The 20,856-nt window shown below is 38.3% G+C and overlaps 1 protein-coding gene across 2 annotated transcripts in view; it reads right to left on the bottom strand.

The window, feature by feature from the left end:
• SASH1 (SAM and SH3 domain containing 1) overlaps positions 1–20,856 on the bottom strand; it is a 255,510-nt gene that overhangs the window by 48,108 nt on the left and 186,546 nt on the right. For both annotated transcript variants that reach the window (XM_041745577.1, XM_041745576.1), the window contains exon 8: positions 17,069–17,170. In XM_041745577.1, coding sequence (XP_041601511.1) covers positions 17,069–17,170 — 102 coding nt within the window. The remainder of the gene's footprint in view (positions 1–17,068; positions 17,171–20,856) is intronic.

Here is a 20,856-nt window from a genome sequence, read left to right as displayed (position 1 = left end):
GTGTCACCTTCCTTGGAAAACCCTTCCTCCACATCTTCCACAGAATTCAGCCCAGAATATGGTAATCACTGTATGACCCAGTCCTTCTCTAAATGTCTAAATGTCTACATGAAAGACAATGGGCACTGTCCTATTCATTTATTTACGATCACATGTAATATATTTTTAATTAGAAAATGTGGGAAATGCAGATAGAGAAGGAGAAACAGAAATCACCCATACCTCCCACATTCAGAAAAGCTAAGTCATATTTTGGTTTCTATCCTCCTACTTCTCTCTCTCTCTCTCTCTCTCACACACACACACACACACACACACCACACGCAAGCATATGCATGTACCCGCCACACACTATATACCCTTTAGTTTCTTTTTCTTTCTTTCTTTCTTTCTTTCTTTCTTTCTTTCTTTCTTTCTTTCTTTCTTTCTTTCTTTCTTTCTTTCTTCTTTCTTTTTCTTTCTTTTCTTTCTTTCTTTCTTTCTTTCTCTTTCTTCTTTCTTTCTTTCTTTCTTTCAAGATTTTATGTATTTATTCATGAGAGGCAGAGACATAGGCAGTGGGAGAGGCAGGCTCCCCGTGGGGAGCCCGATGCAGGGCTTGATCCCAGGACCCCAGGATCACCACCTGAGCCAAAGGTTAGACGCCCAACCACTGAGCCACCCAGGTGTCCCCACCCTTAGGTTTCTGTCTGTTTTGTGTTGTCTTTTACAAAAAAGGATGACTTTGTGATCTTTAGCTGTACCACCTCCCATAGTCACTATCAGGGTCCTCAGAGTCTCCCTCACATTAACACACAGTGTGAGGAGAAACAAAGTGCCTGCTTAGAGCTGTTACCCTCTCCGAGCCACAGAGCCACCTCTAAAAGGTATCTCTTAGAGAAACCTTGGAGCTCTCAATGGATACTGTCCAAACTGTTTAAAAATCTGCTTTATCAAGTGATACATTTTGAACATTTTCTCATGTCAACAAATGTCCAACAGATAAAATACAATCTTTTCATGATTCATTCATATTCACAGAAGTAAACCACAATTTTCTTTTTTTTTTATAAAGTCTTTTTTGTTTTGTTTTTAATTTTTATTTATTTATGATAGTCACAGAGAGAGAGAGAGAGAGGCAGAGACACAGGCAGAAGGAGAAGCAGGCTCCATGCACCGGGAGCCTGACGTGGGACTCGATCCCGGGACTCCAGGATCGCGCCCTGGGCCAAAGGCAGGCGCCAAACTGCTGCACCACCCAGGGATCCCATAAACCACAATTTTCTTAATGCCCTCAAATCATTAAACATTGGTGTGTTTCCAATTTTTCGATATCATAAACAATACTCTAATTAACAGTTTGTCATAAAATTTCTAAGACATCTAACAATATTTTTCTTTTTAGAAAAAAATGATTAGATTGTAGGATTTATGGGTGAAAAATGGGCATAGCTTTAAGACCTCTGATATATATTAACAATTTCCTCAGAAGAAAAACTGTATACTATTATTTTAAAATCTCACAAGTAGTATAAAAAGAGTGTCTAGGGACACCTGGGTGGCTCAGTCAGTTAAATGCCCAACTCTTGATTTCAGCTCAGGTCATGACCTCAGGGTTATAAGATCAAGTCCTGCGTCTGGCTCCACACTCAGCAAAGAGTCTGCCTGAGATTCTCTTCCTTTCCCTCTGCCCTGCCCTGCACTCGTGTGTGCACTCACTCACTCATTTAAGTAAGTAAGTAAATCAATCAATCAATCAATCAATCAATCTTAAAAAAAACAAAAACAAAAAAGAGTGCCTACTTCCTCACACAATCGCCAACACTGAGCATTACAATACTCTCTTACACTGAGACGATTAAAATGGGATCTGTTTGTGATAAATATTTCCTGGTGGACATCAATGGATAGATGCACTGATTCAAGGTATAAGGAAGAGCAAGGAACTGAAATGGGAGTGAGCCAACTTTACCTGGGCCTGCAAAGGTTATCATCTAGAAGTCTGAGGGCAGAGAGATACCCCAGAAAGGTTCAGAGATATGATTAGCATAAGTAGCCATGATAAACGTGTAAGAGGAAAAAAAGAGGCACAGGCATTCAGAAGTGCGAGAACTCAAAGTTTGGCTAGGGGAACTGACACATGGTTCACTGAGGAGTGGGGCACCTGCCATGAGTTTGGGGGCATTTCTGTGTCCTTCCCAGATTCCAGAAGATCAGTGATTAGATGGCCCTATGGCTCACTTCTCTCTCCCCCTGACCTTAGATGCCTGCCTTTTTGGACAGGCAAAGAAAGATGGGCTGCTGCTGCCCTGCTAAACAGCATGTGACACCAATCAACAGCAGCTTTCCGGCCTCCTCTTTTCCAAGCTTGATTTCATAATCTCTCCAACATGCCTGATCATCCTCCACTGGTCCAAGAAGTGATGCATTCAAGGTCACTCCCTACCTTGGGGGCAGCACATTGGCTCCGGCTGGGTATGTTCAAGATCAGTGCTGATGACTACTTGTCATCGGTGTCCGGCCATGGTAGAGGCCTTCCGGTCACAGCCATCAGTTTAATGGGTTTTCTTTGTGTTTACCAAAAAAATTAGTCTCACTCTCTAAAGAAGTCAGAACTGCATTTTGAAGTGTTTATGAGTTGTCAGAGTAACTATAGACAATATGAAACACATTGTGGCTTTTTTTTCTTTATTTCACAAAGGCATCAGGGAAGGACTCATCTGTTTAGTAAGAAATATTTTGCTCATTAGCTGGTGACATCATTGCCCTCTGAAATTAGGAGATTTTTGTCAGCATATGGACAAAAAAGAGAAGATTCCATTCTTTTCCCAGAGGTGCAGTATAACACTGAAATAATCTCTCTGGCAGTTTCAAAATTAACTAGTTGTCGCCAGAGTTGAAGAAAGAAGAGGAAGAGGAGAATATAATTATATGATACTTTTATTTGTAGAAAGTATGTGAGAATTTGAGGTAATATTACTATCCCTCAGGAGTGAAGGCTTGTCAGCACTTAATTCATTTAAGAAACTGTTTAAAGAACTAACTATAAAACCAAAGGAACAGCAAATGGCTGCTACATTCCACAATAAAGTCTATTCTTTTCCTTAAACTCCTGAACTCTACATTATTTTAAATCACCTCCAAATAAAGTTGCTAATTTCCTCATTGGAGAAGGAAGAAAACAAGACTCTAGAAGTAATACAGCCGAGTTTGGGGAGACTGGAGTGACGGGTAAACCCACTCATTTCAATTCTTCAAGTTGCCATGGAGCAGAGAAAATACCTTTCCTTCTCAAAGGGGCTGACAGGGATGAGAAAGATAAGTGGAGGAAAGAGAACTGTGTTCTCCCTTTACTCTGTAAATGTTTGGAAGATTTTTCTGCCTGAGATTATGTCATCCTGCCTATGTGCCAGAGAACCCCACTGACACATAAATTAGCTGAGTTAAGGTAACAAAGACATGGTGGGAAGCAGTCAAGAGTTCTTCAAGTCTCTCTGTTAGGAGTTGGGTAGTGTTGGGGCACCTGGGTGGCTCAGTCAGTTAAGTGTCTGCCTTTGGCTTAGGCCATGATGTCAGGGTCCTGGGATCCAGCTTGCTTCTCCCTCAGCCTCTGCTATTCCCCCTGCTTGTGTTCTCTCCAACCTCTGTCAAATAAATAAATAAAATCTTAAAAACAAAAAGAGTTGGGTAGTGTTACCCAAAGCAAAGCTATGGTGCCAAGCACACTGAAGACTAAAGCAAAACACCAAACCCACTCATTCTCAAGTGCACTCAGTTCTCACATAGCCTGTGCCATGGAAAAAGGATGATTCAGAACAGAACTGCCAAGTAGGGCAATTACATATGTGATTGAGGCTCTAGTTTCTGGACCTGATAGAAGTTTTCATCCCCAAAGCGGTAAGTCTCCTAAGGGATTGGGTGGTGTTTGCAAAGTCACATTACTTTTATGGCATCTGAAATGGACTGATTCATGGATCAAGCACGATGACTTCTTGGACAGGGCTGCCAAACAACCTTGTCTAGGCACATGATGATGAAAAAATACAGAAAACTCATAGAACCTACATGGCAACGGAGGAAAGGTACAGACATCTGGTTCTTTCCTCCAACCAAAACTTAAGCCACAGTCAGTACAATTCTCTCTTAAACCTGGATGCAAATGGGCTAATATCACCTCCTAGAGTCATGATCTCTCACCTTAACATTATTATCCTTATGTCTGTAGAACAAATAATAATCAAATTTATTTTTTGATTAAATTGCTTCAATAAGCAAGTTTACCTCCAGGGCAGCCTGGGTGGCTCAGCTGGTTAAACAGCTACCTTTGGCTCAGGTCTTTATCCCGGGGTCCTGGGATACAGCCAGGTGCTTCTCCCTACCCCTCTGCTTCTCCCCTCTGCTCATGCTCTGTCTCTATCTCTCAAATAAATAAATAAATAAAATATTAAAAAAAAGAAAGAAAGCAAATTTACTTCCAAATTGAAGAAATCTAGGCTGAATCCTTAGAAAAGAATCATTCAGGACTATGTTGTTTGTGGTCCTCTCCTTGGCTATCAAGTCATGATGACTGCTGAAAACCAGACCACAGAATATCCTTCCCACAACAATGAACAAAATAAGCAATAGCTTCCAAAAAACAGAATTACTAAAAACTAGCAAAAATATTCCACCAAGGGCACCCAGACAAGGAAATGCATATAATCTAATATACTGAGTTTTAAAACTTCATGGTTGAGGGAGGAAACTAATTTCTGAAGACCAAGGGAAAAGGCCTCACTTTTCTAAAAGTGATATCAGTGGGAATCTTGAGGATTATTCCATAGAATTTCAAATCTTGAAGGAAATAAACTGTGGTCTTCCTTTTTTTTTTGTTTGACCTAGGACCAATGGAAATTGCTTCAGGAGAATAATGAGTGAAAGAATGGAAAGTCAGTAGTAAGGCTGATCCTGAGTGAAATAAGCCTCTTAGAAATTCACCAGAATTGGAGAAATTAATTAAAAGCAGACTGACACCATACCCATCCATCCACACCAAGTTCCATGAACCGTGGTGCAGCACATTTAATACAATCTTAAGAGAGAGGAGCAGAGCCCAGGTATCCTAGTAAAGACCACATTCCCTCTCATGGGGTATCCCCAGTTCTCTGGTCATTACATCAGGCTATAGCAAAAACAAACATGAATGGACAAAATAAAGCTCTCAACTGTAGCTTGAAAAAAAGGAAACAATCTCTGTCAGACAGCATGCTGAACAGGTCAAAAAACAATCTTCATTATAGCAGCATGAATAGAAAATCTGATCTGAACTACCCAGGCATGATCAAGTGAAAAGAAATATATGACAACTATTCAAACAAATGTATGGCAAGGGGGAAAAAAGAGAGAAAAGGCACGGAAAAAACACAAAGATCCTATTTTTTGATCCCATGTCCCCATCAAATGAAAATACAACTCAAAGAGCAGAAGAAATTCCTAACAGTTGCTTCACTCTATAAAATAATTTAATAAGAATATGAATTCAATTAACTACGACTTCAAAGACAAGATGAAAAACATTAACGATATTAATTTAAAAACTGCAGTCATAAGGAAAGAGAGGACCCAAATGATCTATTACAGAACCAATTTGTAAGTAAGAATGAACAAAGAACCAGGATATATATATTCTAGCAGTCAAAATACTGATACAGAGAAGAGCTGTATTATTTAAATCCATTTCCCTATATGGTCCAAGTTTTAAGATTTACCTGGTTGTTTTACCTAAGTTCCTTGGTGCTATCTCTGCCCGACATATATTTCTCTTTCTTCTCCTGGTGAACTCTTACTCAGTTTCAGCCACCTGCTCTGGGAAGGCTTCCCAAACTCTCCTCACTGGGACTTGATGGATTCTGTGTGTATGCTTAACACACTAGGTAGAAACATTCCAACTAAATCCTCAACCATGCTATCCACTCGTCTCTTCTTATTAAATACAAACCCCTGTGTATAGAGACTAGCATGTGGTAGGTACTCAGTAATGCTTGCACTACAAATGAGTAAAAGAATGCTCTAGATGGCATTCTTTCACCGACACTCTGGGTCAAAAGTACAGGGCAAGAAATCCTTTTAGGAACTAATTGTGCAATGCTATTAGCATTATACCAGTAATAGTACAACAATAAGGGGATGATAGAGGGTGTGGTACGGTACACAGAGGGAGATGAATGATAAGAGAATAAAGGGTATTTCTACAGACATTATTCTGTTAAAAAAAATTGAATTAGAATTTGGTTGTATTGGGTGCCTAGGTGGCTCAATTGGTTAAGGGTCCTGGGATTGAGTCACACATCTGGCTTCCTGCTCCACGGGGAGTCTGTCTCTCCCTCTCCCACTCTCTTGTTTGTGCTCTCTCTTTCTCTGTCAAATAAATAAATAAAATCTTAAAACGAAATTTGGTTGTATTAAAATATTGCTTTCCAAATGAGTGTCATTCATTGTCTGATGACTGACTATAGTGCTAAGAGTTTTTTTTTTTTAAGATTTATTTATTCATTTTAGAGAGAGAGAGATCAGGGGGAGAGGCAGAGGGAGACAGAGAATCCTCAAGCAGACTCCCCACTGAATATGGAGCCTGATATGGGGCTCAATCCTGGGATTCCGAGATCATGATCTCAGCCAAAATCAAGAGTTGGACACTTAACCAAATGAGCCACCCAGGTGCCCCAGGTGCCCCAGGAATTTTTATAAAATAAGTAACTGGTAACTTAAGATTCAAATGGATTCGAAACAAAATGATGGGAAGCCTATGACTTCAATAAGTTGGCTTAAGCTAGAGGTGGCCCTCGATCCAGATCCTACTCTTGAACCACAGTAAAGGCCGGGATCTTTCTAACTCATCCATTATATAAGATTTGGCATTAGGGCAAATGACTCAAGGAGGAATTAACATGTGATAAATCTCATTAAACAAGTGATGGAAATCCTCTCTTACTCCAATCTCCCTGAGGTTACTTCTAAAAGCAAAATAAAAACTGGTGATGAAAATCCAAATGCCAATCCTTACCCCAGATTACATTACAAATGTATTTACTTAGATACAATCAGCTAGCAGGGGACATGTGGTACATCCTGTTTGGTATTCATGTATTGGGTTGGACAAATCAAATTGCCATTTTTATAAGTCAAAAGCTTAACTCCAGTTTCAATGACTCAACCTAATGAAAGAAACAACAGACCAGAATGTAACCAAAAGCTATCTTAAAATTTAAAAGTGTTAAAAATAGGTTCCCTCAGATTATATAGTACCTGGCTATTTTGTCATTATTTATTTCTGTTCATGTGGCCCTGATATGTTCTAAGGAGGGTCTGCAGGCAGCAAACTCAACTTTCTGTAACTGTACAGACTGGCAAAAATAGAGATGTGCCTGGTTAATCTGCTGGGTACAAAGAGCCACATCCCCAGTGACCTTGGGGCCTGCCACAAGAGTGCTCTCCACCATGACAGGCACAGAAGCCCATGCCCACACACTCAGTGAAACCACCACCTCCTAGCACAGCATGGTCCTAGGTAATTTCAGCACAATTAACTGCTTATTCTTCCCAAACAGTAATCCCAAAGTACAACATGATGAAAGACATCATATTGGACCCACCCCTGAACCCACTTACAGAATAACACCTTCTGAAACAGAAGATAAACTGATGATGTGTTTGGTAAAAGCATAGCTAAGTAAACATACACTAGCTGTATTCAGCTTGTTCCGACGACACAAGCCTATCTGCTGCACTACATCAGCCTTTGCTAGCATGTTAATGACATGTACAAAAAACAGCACTTTCATGGGAGGGTCAAGTATTTTAAGAGTAACAGTGAATGGAAAGGTAAAAGATCTAAACATAAAGTAATAGAAAGTGACATTCACTGGGTATTTACTTTGTGCCATTTAATTCTTGCAACACCTGTATGAGATAGATATTCTTGAGCTTGCTTTCCAGATAAGAAAGCAGAGGCTCAAATTGATGAAACAACAACTTTCCCACAGATGCGGAGCTAATAGGTGGTACAGCTAGATCTGAACCTAAAGACTGCATTCAATTTAACCAGCTCCTTACCATAAGGACTCTGGGCAAAGGCAAGCACCTGGCTTTCCCAAGGGCAGAACCTCCTTCTGGGCTAACTTTGTTAACAGAGGATGATCTTTAGGCACTCTCAGCAAATATACGCCTCAAACTTTGGCTCCTGTCCCAGGGAGAAGCCTGGGGACAAGAGGGTGGTATGGAATCAATGACAAGAAGTCCTCTAAACAATGCTTCTTGGTCAGCTTACATGCAGTTAGAACAAAATTCATCTTTCTCAAGAGACTGCACTATGCACCTTGTTCCAATGGACTGATTTTTGTCTCCTGGACTCAGCATAAGCTGTAGGTCTAAAGAATCATTACTTTTACCCTTCTAAAGAGAATTTTAATATGTTCCTGTCATTTTTAGTTTCAAAATCACCTTTAGTGAAATTAAGAGTAGTATTTCTTCCTGTACCTTCCCAAATAAAAAACAAATTTACAGAAAGTACATTTCCATAAAAGTCTGAGTAATCATCTGACGGCTTCAAGTATGCGTTAAAAGACAAGAATCAATAAAAGTTATTTTTAACATAGTTACATTTAGAAAGATTTAGAAAAGTGGTCATTATTCTGGTACATAGCATGGTATAAAGAATTGTTGATTATGTGTCCCAGGGATGCAGGGTATAAATGTTCTGGTAACTTACTGGTGGCCATATTTCTCTTTCTCCTGGCCATAATACAAGTCAAACGAGCAAAGCTCTTATGTTTAAGAAAGAGCTGAAGCACACATCCAACCATCCCATGTTCAAGCCCAGCTAATATAACCATTAAAGCTTCAATGAGCAGAACCATCTTCTAGCCACAAATCAAAAGTTACCTTGCCAATCAGAATTCTATTAAAGCTGAAACTCTTAGTATATTAAGATTATGAAAAAAATTCTCTAGAAAAAGATTTACGAAGAAAAACTATAAACACCATTAAAAGCAAACAGTTTAGGGGCACCTGGGTGGCTGTCAGTTGAGTGTTTGACTCTTGATTTCAGCTTCGGTCATGATCTCAGGGTCATGAGACTGTGCCCTGCGTTGGGCTCCATGCTGGGTGTGGAGTCTGCTTAAGATTCTCTCTCCCTCTGCCCCTCCCCCTACTCCCTCTCAAAATAAATAAATTAATAGACAGATAGACAGATAAACAAACAAACAAGCAAACAGTTTATCCAGAAATATAAGTTATTTTTATATGCTTGGAATCTACCTCTCTTAAATTTCCTTGTTAAAACCAATATAGGAGACAGTATAAGGAAGTCGACCATTTTCACAGAAAACCTTTCCTGTACCTATAATGCCAACTCTCATTTTGTGGTATATGTGAATCTTCAGACAATTTATGCATCCAAAAAATATTCACTCAGAGTCAGCAAATATGAATATTGTGTTTTTTGTAATTGCTAGGAGTATCTATAAGTGGGAGAAAATTTTGTAAATTCATCATGCGCTATCATTAAAAAAAAGTCTTCTTATGGGGTTAGATTTCCCCAAATGAGGAAGCTAAGATATTGATTTATATTTTCTTCTAACACCTTTGAAATATAAAAATAAAACTTTTCATAAATTTTAACTTACACACCTTGTCTAGAAGCTCACCCTAGTAAAGGAAACATATTCAAAATAAACACATCAAGATAGCCAATTAAAAAAAAAAATCTGGTTCAACTCATAATGCCAGACTCTAAAAAGAGCATCAATAAATGGACACCCCTTAAATGAGGACAGGTCAGTTTGTTGGTGAAGGCACACACCATGTGCACAACTCTGTTCTCCTGTCACATTATATATTAAGTGATTAAATCGTTAGCCTTTTCTTTGGCCATAATAGAAATCAAACCATTCACCGCAAGAACCATTTAATAAAGTAACTTTGTGGAATGTCTTCTTGGCTTTCTGCACATTATCTTTTAGGAAGTTCTAGTTTAGACCAAGGCTGTGGCAATTTCTCCTTTCAAAATATCAGACCTGAATCCTCTGGCTCTAAGTAAGGCAGGTGAAACGACTCTGAAAAGCTAGTAAAACCTGTCTGGGCAGCAAGGGACAAGTTTACAGTTTACAATTTTAGGAAGTCCCAAAAAGATGTAATGGTCTTGCCTTATGTGAACCAAAACATTTCATAATATGGGGATATTTTAGTTGAGACTTTGGAAGTCCTCAATTAAGGAAACACTTAAAATAGTATTTTGAAAGAAGTCGAAGAAGTGACCACTTGACATTGTGTCTCTGTTGCCCAAAATCTGGGACATAATTCAACCCATGGCTCTCTGTTCTTCAAACCAGTTGGTGGCAAAATATATTCAGAGCTAGAAATGAAGACTATGAAGAGATGCACAGGTGGATGTAAGGCATTACTATACCTCAGCTCTAACATTTGAGCATTCCTTGCATAAATCCTTCCCAGCTAAGTTTCCCCAAATGTAGAAGATCAATTATAAAATGATGGCTTGCGTTACAAAATAACTCGCTTCACAAAACATTTCACCATAGTTGCTTCATCCTAGAGAGGAGCTCCAGATACAGAAACCTAATTCCATTTTTTTTCTGGAACACATTTTGTATCAAGTGAAACACACAAATGGGACCAAAATAAATGTCTACAATGGACTCTGAGAGCTCCTCCAGCACCTTATTATCCTTGTTGTTGCTTTAATTTTTCTTTAGCATCATATATTTTTAGAAATGACTTAAGCCACATCATAATTAAACAATTTACAGTTTGACATTTTTGGAAAGATGTTTCACTGAAAGCTTTTTCATTAATATTTAAGAACCAAGCACAGATCACCGTTACCTATCAATCTTGTAGGAACATAAAAAGTATGATTTAAGAAAACTTACTCCTGGAGTAAAAAAAACTAAAAAAACCCCAGGAGGATGGAGAGCATAATTTCACTAAACGTTTTTTTTAACCAGAAGGTAAACTGAACCTCAAGGCATAAAGTTGAAAGCTTAAAATGAGAACCCTTACAACCTTCCCCCTCCAGGAGGCAAAGAAAAACAAAATTTATCAAAATAAAATTAAAATAAATGTTCAGATATTTAACAAGGAGTCAAGTTAAGTGCTCAATCAGAAATTTTTTAAAAAACTCTAACACTCACAACAGAAGTTTGTTATTAATGAGAAACAGCAGAGAACACATTCTCCTCTGGCAAAAAGAAAGCTATTTTTCACTTCCCCTGGTAACTATCTTTAGTACTTTACATTCTTGGAAACCAGGAATGTGAATATGGATTTATTGTGAGGCAACACGCAATTATCTAATGTCAGTTATGGGGGTAGGACAGTCTATGAAATCAATGCAAATGAAATCCTAAAGCACGACAGGCATCAATATAGGCATTGAGGTCTCCTGACAAAGGGCTTGTGATCCCTGAAACTTTCATGGCCTGGACATTCCCGACTACGGCCAGTGAGCTATTTACATCTCAGTATGGAAAAGAATCAATAGAAAACTGAAAAGCCCTGGCCCTCGCACAAAAGATAATCAAAGCGCCTAACCCACAGCGGCTCGAGTAAGGACACAGTGGGAATTATCTGAAATTAATTACTCTGCTATCAGGCCAATGAAGCATAATTGAGAAGGACTATTTTGGATGGAGTTTCTTGCTGAGTCTCCATAAAAACATAGGACAGGCTAAAGTAGGGGTAAGAGGGAAGAGTGTCACATACATTAGGACTGCAATCAAGTTCAAGCCAATTTCAATGCCAACGGTGGTCAGCTATAGGAATGAACAGCGTGACTGGAAATGGGTGTGGGTTGTTTGCACAAAGCCAACCAGCAAAATATGCAGAATAAATAACACCGCTTCAAAAAACTCCCATTGCTGAACGGTCTGTCTTCACCTACATCTCTCAGCAAAGAGTCACTTTGGAGCTTCTGGAAGATCGTACTGGAAATGGAGGGTGCATATGGTATTCCTGGCCCTTCATCCCACGAGAACAGGCTGAGTTTATTTTTGAGTCATTTATGAAGAAATGGTTTGCTAAGAAACTAATAAATGTCAGTGTGTATATGACATCTCAAGTCTGTGGGAGCACATGTTGGAGTGATTTTAACCTCTGCACTGCTGGGTAAACTCTGTTGGGGCAGGGTCTGTCTCTCCTGCTCCTTTACCTGTGTAACTTGACGATCTAGCACTAAGCCTGATATACAGCAAGCACTTGGTAGGTGTCTCCTCACTGAACAGAAATGCTCAAGGGAATGAATGTCCAATTTCTACAAAGTACCCATTTTACTCTGACAATTTATACCAAGCTAATGGTTCTGACTTACTGTCTGAAGGGGGTAATAACTAACAAACAAATACCTAATAATGCTTTCTGAGCAGCTCATTCAAAACCACTACAGTACTCAATTTATATTAACACTCTCTAAATGAGACAAACCTCTTTCCCTGCTGTCTGAGTGTGTGAGGTTTTTACGGCAGTCCTGTTTTTCTGACTGCATGGTCTTATAACCTCCCCCTTGACTCAGATGCTTTTAATCAGGACAATATATCGTGAGTCTGATACTAAAGGACCCACTATGGACAATTGGGTCTTTGTGTTCTCAAGTTGGGTTTGAATCACATCAATTCTGAGTTACTGTATTTATTCTTCACAATTCTTTAGGTTCATGATTTACATTTATATTACGCTAGTCTTTAGAACTAGGGGATAAGAGACCCAAAAAGGCACATTGAAATCCATGAACACAGTTCTTTTGATTATCTCATAGTCCCAGCACAAAATGGTGGCTAGCATAGGATACATTTATTATTATAAAGGATAACATCTCAGTCTCTCACACAAAAGCAAACCAACCAGGGCTTTCAAATTAACAATCCCCTAGAGTTTTGGGTTTTTTTTTTTGTTGTTGTTGCTGTTGTTGTTTGTTTTTATAGCTGAAATGGAAATCCGATGCTTGACTCAGGAAATGAAGGACAAGAAGATAGTGGGAGGCTTATATTTACTTCTGATAAGCCATCACCTGTTGTTTAGATGCAAAGAAGGTGTAAAGACAGAGGCTGTGGTTGTAGGACATGAAACATGCTCTTTGAACAGCCAAGAAAGATGAGCATTTAAATACAACTTTGTGGGATCCCTGGGTGGTGCAGCGGTTTGGCGCCTGCCTTTGGCCCAGGGCGCGATCCTGGAGACCCGGGATCGAATCCCATGTCGGGCTCCCGGTGCATGGAGCCTGCTTCTCCCTCTGCCTGTGTCTCTGCCTCTCTCTCTATCTCTCTGTGACTATCATAAATAAATAAAAAATTAAAAAAAAATTAAATACAACTTTGTCCGCTAAATATTTCTTGAACATGCCATATGGGACGCCGGGGTGGCTCAGCACTTGAGCATCTGCCTTCAGTTCAGGCAGGATTCCAGGATCCTGGGATCGAGTCCCACATCGGGTTCCTTGTAGGGAGTCTCCTTCTCCCTCCGCCTGTCTCTCTGCATCTCTCTCTCTGTGTCTCATGAATAAATAAATAAAAATCTTAAAAAAAAAATAACATGCCATATGAACTAGACACTGAGTTAGATACTCACTGGAGACACAAAGATAAGATGATAAGATAGCATGCCTTTCTTGCTCAAGAGCTCATGATTCCCAAGCAGGCTAAAATGTGTACAATTAATTCTGATACTCCAGGATAACTGTCAGGTTTCATGTACAGAGCTAGTTTAACAGAGCCCAGAATAAGAAGCAATAAAATACACTTAAGGAGGCTGGAGGAAGTTTCAGAGGGGATGGCAGTTGGACTTTATCTTGAAGGACACCTAGAATTTTACCTAGAAAAATCTGGAAGCATATTTAATGCATGAATTAAAGAAGAGTGTATGAAAATACAAAATATGTTCAGTAACATAGGCGGGGTCCAATGGGGATGGAATGGAGGCTATTAGGGGTGGGGGGTGGCAGAGGAGAGCACAGATATTGATTAAACCCAGATTGCAAAGTATCTTGAGTGTGCCAAAATGTTTGGAATTTATCTTACAGAACTGTAAAAACATCAGGCTTTTTGGAAACAGGAGATGCAAGAAAAAAGGTATGTTCTGGAGAGATGACTACCTGTCCACAGCATGGACAAAAGGAGACAAGAAGTTCAAGACACGGAGGTAGAGTTGCTTCCAGATTTTTTTTTTTAAGATTTTGTTTCTTTATTTCAGAGAGAGAAAGAGAAAGAAAGAGAGAGAGAGAGAAAGAGAGAGGGAGAAAAAACACACATGTGCACATGAGCATGAGCAGGGGCAGGGGGAGAGGGAGAAGGAGACTCCCTTGCTGAGGACAGATCCTGACTCAGGGCTCAATCCCAGGACTTAGGATCATGACCGGAGCCGAAGGCAGACACTTAACCAACTGAGCCACCCAGGTGCCCCTGCTTCTAGATTTTAAGGAAGAAATAACCTAACAAATAAAACAACTACATAATAAATGAAAACGGATAACTCCCTCCATTCTCATTCCATGCAGTTGGGATGATGGCATCAAAAAATATCTGCTTGAAACTTTCAAATCTAATTCCCACAATCCCTGCGGAACTCCTAGAAAGCACTGTTTGGTCACATTAAAATAGCATGAAAAATAAAAGTCATCCAAATTGGAAAAGAAGTAAAATGGTCTCTGTTCACAGATGACACAATCTCCTATGAAGAAAACCCTGAAGATTCCACCACACAAAAACTATTAGAGAGAAGAAATGAATTCAGCAAAGTTGCAGGACACAAAATCAACATGTAAAAATCAGTTCCATTTTTAGACCTTAGCAATGAACAATGTGAAAAAGAAAACAATTTCACTTATAATAGCTTCAAAAATGATAAAATACTTGGAAATAAACTTAACTAAGGAGTAAGACATGTACACTGAAAATTACAAAACCCTGCTGAAAGAAATTAAAGAAGACATAAAGAAATAAAAATATACCTATGTACATGGATTGAAAGAACTTTATATTATTAAGATGACAGTACTATCCAAATCAACTACAGATCCATTGCAATCCCTATCAAAATCTCACAGCATCTTTTGCAGAAATAGAAAAGCCCATCTTAAAATTCACATGAAATCTACAAAGGATTTGAAAGGCTAAAACAAGCTGAAAAAGAAGAACCAAATTAGAGGCCTCACATGTCTTGATTTCAAAACTTACTACAAAGCTACATTAATCAAAACAGTGTAATACCTACAAAGGACAGACATACAACCAATGGAATAAGAGAGCCCAGAAATAAAACCTAGCATATATGGTCAATTAATTCTTGAAAAGGATGCCAAGACCATTCAATGAGGACAGAACAGTCTTTTCAACAAATGGTTCTGGGAAAACAGGGTATCTATCTGCAAAAGAATGAAGTTGGAAGCATATGTTATAGCATATATAAACATAAACTTACAATGGGTCAAAGACCTAAAATTATGAGCTAAAACTATAAAACTCTTAAAAAGAGGAGAAAATCCTTATGATATCAGATTAGGCTATGATTTCTTGGATATGACACCAAAAGCACAGGGAACAAAAGCAAATGTAAACTGGACTTCAAACTTAAAAAAAAAAAACAAAAAAAAACAAAACAAAACTTCTTTGTGTCAAAAGATATTATCAAGAAAGTAAAAAGGCAACCCTAAAAATCAAAGAAACTATTTATGAATCAGGCATCTGATAAGGGGTTAATAGCCAGAATATACAAAGAACAACTCAATAACCAAAAATAAAGCAACCCAATTCAAGAATGAACAAGGACTTGAATAGTGATTTAAGGAAGATATATATTATTAGTCATTAGAGAAATGCAAAACAAAGTCACAATGAGACACCAATTTATACCCATTAGGATGGCTCTTTAACAAAAAATGAGGACATTACAAGTGTTGGTGAGAGTGAGTTTGACACTAAAGGACCCACTAAGGACAACTGGGTCTTTGTGTTCTCAAGTTGGGTTTGAATCACATCAGTCCTGAGTTACTGTATTTATTCTTTACAATTCCTTAGGTTCATGATTTACATTTATATTATGCTAGTCTTTAGAACCAGGGGATACAATACCCAAAAAGGCACACTGCAATCCATGAACACAGTTCTTTTGATTATCTCATAGTCTCAGCACAAAATGGTGGCTAGCATAGGATACATTTATTAAGAGTAACATCTCAATCTCTCACACACATTCCCACATTGCTGTAAAAAATGTGCAATGATGCAGCCACACTGACAAATAGAAGAATGGCTCCTTAAAAAAGTAAACATATAATTAACTTGTGATCTAGAAATTCTAATTCTAGATGCATACTGGAAAGAATTGAAAGCAAGACTTAAACAGATATTCATATACAAATTTTTACAGCAGCATTGCTTACAACAGTCAAAAGATAAAAACACCCAAATGTCAATCAACATAAATGGATACACAAAATGTGGTATATCCATTTGGTAGAATATTATTCATCCTTAAAAAGGAATAAAGTTCTGACATATGCTGCAAAAATAAAATATAATGCTACAATATATATATAATGCTACATGTAATAAGCCAGAGAAGGACAAATATTGTATGGTTCTAACGTACATAAAGGACCTAGAATAGTCAAATTTCATAGAGCTCGAAAGTGGAATGGTGGCTTTCTGAACTTAAGGAAGGGGAGTTACTGTTTAATGGTTATGGAATTTCTGTTTTGGATGCTAAGAAAGTTCTGGAAGTGGATTTTGGTGATGATGGCACAGCAATGTGAATGTGCTTAATGCCACTGAACTGAATATTAACTGAAGTTAAAAATGCTTATAAGATTAAATTTTAAGTTACATAGAATTTACCACAATTTAAAAAAAAAAAACAGGAATGAATAGCACTATTTTGACTGCAGATAAGTCTATCAAGTAAAGAAAACCAAGTAACGTGTCAGAAGAAACCCTTCTTTTCAGATCCAGGTAGGAGCTTAGTTATGGAAAGAAGTCCAAAGGCAGAAGTTGGTTAAAATCTGCTTTGTAGTAGGAGCAGTCAAGATGCTCAGAGACAGCAAACTTACATTGCAGTTTGACGAGCCATCGAATGTTGGGTAAGAACCATCTGGCCAGTCGGCAGGGTCCAAGGCTGCTGACTGCCGGTGCTGGGCCTCATACTCCTTGAGCTACAACAAGAGAAAATGAAAGATTGACGTGGGAATAATGGCCAGGGCTGCCTACCAGGCAGCAGAGAGAATGCTCTGGGCACCTTCTTCATGCCACTGTTGGGGACTCAGTGCCAGTGAAAGATGAGGTTCCCCAAACTGAAAGGAAGACACATGCCCTGTCCTGTAATTTTTCATCTACATCCAACTGACAGACACAACAGATTCTTCATAGTCTGTGTTCCAAAAAGAACCTTGATTTTTCCCTCAAAGGTCCTCCAGCCTCAACCTCATCTTTTCCAGTTCACTTATAAATTCAAAAACAGAAACCGTCTATAGGTTGGCCTCTCTTTGTAGAAGACACAATGTGGTAGACCACAGACATTTTAGTGAAACAAAGGTGGTAGCTTGAAACTAAGAGTTCTAGACTGCTTCAAGTCACCTATTCAATATTATCGCCTAACAAACATAATGGGCTTTATTGGGAACCCTCGTGAATGACAGAACAATAACAAGCTATCCGGAATATGTTCAGAGACATCTAAAGTTTGGTTTAGAAACTAGGTTTCTACTCTCTGAAATAGACAAGTGAAACATTATAGGACATTGGTAAATTTAAGAGAACAGAAAGATCTTTTAGAATGGCAAATGTAAGAAGTTCCAGGTGTGTTCTCATAAAACATGTAGAAATTTAGCTCTGCAACATAATACAATTAAGTTGCCATTGTATTAAAATTCTATTATAAAGCAACTTTTAGATAGGGATTTAAGACACCGATTAAACCATGTTCCATAAATCAAGACACCAAAAGCCAGAAATGATATGACCTAACAGGAGATGGTATGAAGATTGTTCTCAACCATTGGAGCTATGTGGAAATGGCAAAACCACCATGCTGACAATATCCCTTTAGGGAAAAGCAACTTTTCGAAGTATCACTTCTACCATAAAATTTTTTTCTGCACATAATGTATGACTGGAGACAGACTGGGGTAGGCAGACAGGATTGATTAATGTGTAAGAGCTGGCTGCAGAACCAAGTATCAACCAGGAACCCTTGGGCAAATTACTTAACTCCTCTGTGCCTCACTTCCTCTACCTGGAAAACGGGGGTGATGATAAACTGTTTCATAGAACTATTACCAGAGTTACATAAGATAACACAAAAAAACTGCTTAGCACACTGTACCCATGCAACAGATGCATTACAAGCATGGTATTACCACCAGCCTTGTGGTTTCAGATAAAAGAGAGCTCAAAGTTCACATCAACACCAGGTGTTTTAACTTTTGCTATTTGCTAATTTCATTTTAATCTTTCCAGTGCACTAGGGGCATTAACATTGTTCTAATCTTTATCGTACATTTAAGTTATGTATGAGAGGGCTCCCCGGTGGTGCAGCAGTTTAGTGCCGCCTGCAGCTGGGGGCATGGATCCTGGAGTCCCAGGATGGAGTTCCACCTCAGGCTCTCTGCATGGAGCCTGCTTATCCCTCTGCCTGTGTCTCTGCCTCTCTCTGTGTGTGTCTCTATGAGTAAATAAAATATTTAAAAAATAAAAAATAAAAATAAATAAATAAATAAATAAAGTTATGTATGAGAATGCCCTTTCCTTCCAAATATATTGGTTTCTGAAATGCTACATTCTCCCTGCATGACTGAAATAGCTGCCAGCTGAAAAACAGGGTTATCATCTGTTTTCTCCGAGTCTCTAGCATACTTTTATATTCAAACTTATGCCCAACTCCTAGCAGTCACTAAATAAGCTTCAACTTCAATGAAAACAAAATAAATTCCTAATTAGTCAATCATAACAGATTTAATATTTTTCTTCTTTTATCTGTCCATGTCCTTCATTTACTCTGGGGTCTAAGAATATGTGTGCTTCCTCAGAGAGAGATTCAAATTTGTGTTCTACCCAAATTTACTTTGTTTCTTAATTTTCTATTTTAAAAATTTTATGTTTCAAACAGGATCTCTAAAAAGAGGTTTAAGTGCATTTTACAGGGAAAAAAATCCAACCTAGTTATTATTTATATAATTACATTTTTATATTCTACTTTGCTTCTAAAGAAGCTTTTACTTAAATATAATTTCATGGAAGAAAGACAGTTGATGATTTCATTTGAGAACTTAGATCTTTTAAAGCAAACGCACAGCTTTAAAACAATGACAGAAGTTTTAAAGTGTGTGTGTGTGTGTGTGTGTGTGTGTGTCTCAGGAAGAAATACTCTTTCCACATCCTATTTTCTCTAGTCTCATAGTTTTCTCATACTTTAAGTCTGGGACAGGATTCCTGGAGGGATGGCCATCCTTAGTAGGTTAATGCTTACTGTATTTTAAAGACCTTTGAATGAGATCCTAAAATGTTTCCCATTTATACAAGAAAAGAACATTTGTACTATATCTAATCTAAATCCCCTCCAGCTCCAAGTTAAAATCATTTCCTTTTATTTTGTCCTCAGTAGAGATTAAAACAAAATAAAACACTCTTCAGTATATCCTGAAGATATGTTGTTTAATAATCCTTCATATACTTGAAGATAGTGATTAAGTTCTTTTCTGTTTCTTCTCTGAGATTAAATCCTTTCCAATTTTCACCCATGGGCCTATTTAAAAAAAAAATACGACAATCATTTCATTGTTCTCCTATGGACTCTCTCCATGAGCCTCTCTAGTTGTCCAAATCTCTGTGATTAATGCACAGTAGCTGCTGTAAGGAAAACAATTTAATAATACACATAGGTTTCCAGTTCCTAATCATGTACTCTGGTATACCAGATGCTCAGACTCCATTCACAAAACTGTTCACCAAGTGCCCAGTGACTGTGCATTTGGGCTCACATCTACACCCTGCTCTGGAGAACTATCCACGGTTGACAGTTGTTTTCCAGAGATGCCTAGACAGCTGCCTCCTCCTCCCCAATCAGCTTTAAGCTTCTTTTTCTCTGGCAGGACAACTCTACAGTTCAATTCACCTTTCAGAGCTTCCTACTCCCTATGGGGTCAGCCTAAGGCTAGATTTCTCCTGAAATTGCATCTCTGTCCAGCTTTTTCCTCTGGCTCTCCTGCTCCCTTCCCTCACTTTGCAGCAGTCAAGTCAGTGACAATCATCAAGTACCTTTAAAAAACTAAAACTAAAACTAAAAAAGAAACTTCAGTTGACTTTATTTTGGACTTTCACACAGGTATGACCTTATGGAACTAGACATATATTTATCAGATGGATAAATATGCAATATTTAGTAATTAGATCAAGTTACATGAGTAGTCTTTTATATTCATAATTATATTTTAGGAAATATGATTATCAAATCACGGTCATAGATCCCCCTCAATTTCCTAGAGATAGTATTTCCCGTTAAAATCTCAAAGGACATACTTTTCTACAACATAGCTTCATCACGACTCAGCACCATCATACCAAAACAGTAGAGTTCTCTTTTAGCCAAAGCTTTATTATTATTATTATTATTATTATTATTATTATTATTTAGCCAAAGCTTTAAAACTGAGTTTATTCCCTACCCACCCATCCTCACTCATATGCCACAAAAATCACCCAGATAAATAACCTGTGGCTTTCAAGTATCTCACAGGTCTTCCAAACCTTGCAGAACTAGCCCAAGATCTAACTTACTTGCCTGAGCTTACCTGTCAAGAGCTATGTATGCTCTTAAAATTACCATTTGGAAATTGTGTTACAT

The sequence above is a fragment of the Vulpes lagopus genome, chromosome 2 (genome assembly GCF_018345385.1).
Source record: "Vulpes lagopus strain Blue_001 chromosome 2, ASM1834538v1, whole genome shotgun sequence".
Lineage (NCBI taxonomy): Eukaryota > Metazoa > Chordata > Mammalia > Carnivora > Canidae > Vulpes > Vulpes lagopus.
Note: the sequence above shows the minus strand (reverse complement) of the source record. Positions and strands in the feature narration are given on the sequence as shown.